A 2500-nucleotide genomic window follows, 5' to 3' on the forward strand; every position below is an offset into this window, starting at 1 on the left:
TGCTTCTGTGCTGCAGGGACACATATTGTTAGTATAGACAATGTAATCGTGCTAATTTATCTCATTATTTATTTACTAAGTTTCACTGCTGGGATTTCACAGTGATGCCATAGAAGAACCATTTTTGGTTCTTTAAAGAATCTTGAAGTGAACAGCTCGTAAACCATTTTTTGTTCTTAGTACATATTAACAATCTAAAGAACCTTTTGTGGCATGGAAAGGTTCCAAAGATGTTGAAGGTTCTTCACGGAATGCCAATAAAGAACCTTTATTTTTAAGACCATATTGCATGACTTAAACAAATGCATTCTCTTTATGTAACATCACATCAACACCATTTCCACGTGAACTCTCTCTTGACTCCACAGAGGAGGCCGAGATGATTCTCCGCGAGTTCCGTCAAGACGTGGACAGCGCGACGCTGCAGAAGGCAGACCTGGAGAAGCGCATCGAGCAGCTGGTGGCCGAGATCGAGTTCCTGAAGAAGCTCCACGACGAGGAAGTCGCTGACCTCCTCAAGCAGATCGAGGAGTCCAAGGTGACGGTGGAGCTGGACTCTGACAGACCGGATCTGGCCGCTTACCTGCGCAACATGCGCGCCGAGATCGAGTCTGTGGCCGCTCGCAACGTCCAGGAGGCAGAGAAGTGGTACAAGGGCAAATTCGACACACTGAAGGATCAAGCCAGCAAACACGAGCACCAGATGAAGAGCATGAAGGAGGAGATCAGCGTCTTCCACAACCAGGTGACGGACATATCAACATATTGTTATCTTGAGCACTTTAATACACCTTGAATAATTATTACAAATTCTTCAGATTCACTCTCTGACAGCAGGTGGCGCCGAACAGCAGAAATGCAGCGGTTTCCCTGGAAACCCCGTAAACAAAGCAGTGCTACTTCCTGTTTTTGTGTTTTTTTAAAGTGTTTAAGATGATTTTGTTGATTTTTTTTTTTGTTTTTTTTTCTTGTTTTATATTTAAATATTTTTGAATTATTGTGCATTAACTTGACAAGTAAAATGAATAAAGATATTTTGTCTTGTTTTCTGAAAATATTATCCAAATATTGTTTGTTTTTGCCTAAAACAAACTGGGGTAAGAAAAATCATCTTAATTCAAAGGCTAAACAATATTATTTTTCTTGCCCCATTGCCAAATATATTTTTTACTTGTTTTAAGCAATAACTAACAAAAAATCTATACATTTTCAGAAAACAAGTATCTATAATAATATCTTTAATCATTTTACTTGCCAAATAAATGCAACCTGATTTTGAAACCTGAATTTTTAGATGTTTTTTTTAGTAATAGAGAAAGAGATAGAAATACAAAGGAAGAAAACTTTTGTTGTAGTTTAAGTTTAGGTTAGTTTATTTATTTTTTTATTTAATGAAAATGAAAAATCTTCTAAACATTCATTAATCTTAAGTCATTTCAATATTTAATAATGCATTGTTATTTAACTGTTATTTAATGAGACAACATGAACTAACAGTTGTGTTTTTAACAAAGATGAATAACTTCTGTAGCAAATGTAGCTAATGCTCATTGTGAATGTTAATGCATTAATGAAGGTTAACTAATGAGATCTTATTGTAAAGTGATACCTATTGGTCTTTATACAAGTATACATATATGAACAAAATTATGTGTTCAAGTCATGTTGGAAAGATTGTGTTGAGGAATCAAATGCACATAAAATTTACGAATGGGAAACTGAACTTTCTTTAAGCAGGAGTTTCAGTCAGAACTTGTGCAGAATTGTTGCTAGGAGACACATGACAAATGGAAACAATGTATTTAAAGTGAATGTTAATGCATTACCTAAGGTTATCTAATGAGATCCTATTGGTCTTTATAATTCTTTTGCACATTAATATGTGTATTTTTTACTTTATACATTTTTTGTGTATTGCTTTATCGTATTTAAATGTTAATTTAAAAGTTATTAAACCTGTTATAAAAGCATTAGCAATTAATCCCAACATGGACATGTTTTTCCAGGTGACGGACCTGCAGAACCAGATCGACGGACTGAGGGCGAGGAACGCGGCGCTGGAGCAGCAGCTGGAGGACATGGAGGAGGCTCAGCTGGACAAGACGGCCGGTCTGGAGGACATCATCGTCCAGCTAGAGAGCCAGCTGTGCCAGACCAAGCTGGAGATGGGAAAATACATGGCCGACTACCAGCAGCTGCTCCACATCAAGCTGAAGCTGGACGCTGAGATCGCCACCTACAGGAAGCTGCTGGAAGGAGAGGAGAAGCGGCTCGGGATCTCCGTCGCAGAAGGTCTGTCTGGAGCCGCAGCCAGTGTCAGTGTAATGCATTAATGACTGTCATTTAATTACATTTCTCTAGAGAAAATACAGTAAGGGATTACTCTTAATTCTGTAATTTAATTACAGTTACTTCTAATGCAATACTGCATTGACTGTAGAATAATTCTAAAACATCAAAATGTAACATATAATATTAACATGTATGTGTTTAATATAAC

The 2500-nt window shown here is 37.2% G+C and overlaps 1 protein-coding gene across 1 annotated transcript in view; it reads left to right on the forward strand.

Annotated features, from left to right (window-relative positions):
• LOC109045270 (desmin-like) overlaps nt 1-2500 on the forward strand; it is a 4489-nt gene that overhangs the window by 807 nt on the left and 1182 nt on the right. The window contains exons 2-3 of the mRNA XM_042748037.1: nt 369-745; nt 2007-2292. Coding sequence (XP_042603971.1) covers nt 369-745; nt 2007-2292 — 663 coding nt within the window. The remainder of the gene's footprint in view (nt 1-368; nt 746-2006; nt 2293-2500) is intronic.

This window comes from Cyprinus carpio, chromosome B21 (assembly GCF_018340385.1).
Source record: "Cyprinus carpio isolate SPL01 chromosome B21, ASM1834038v1, whole genome shotgun sequence".
NCBI classification, from domain to species: Eukaryota; Metazoa; Chordata; class Actinopteri; order Cypriniformes; family Cyprinidae; genus Cyprinus; species Cyprinus carpio.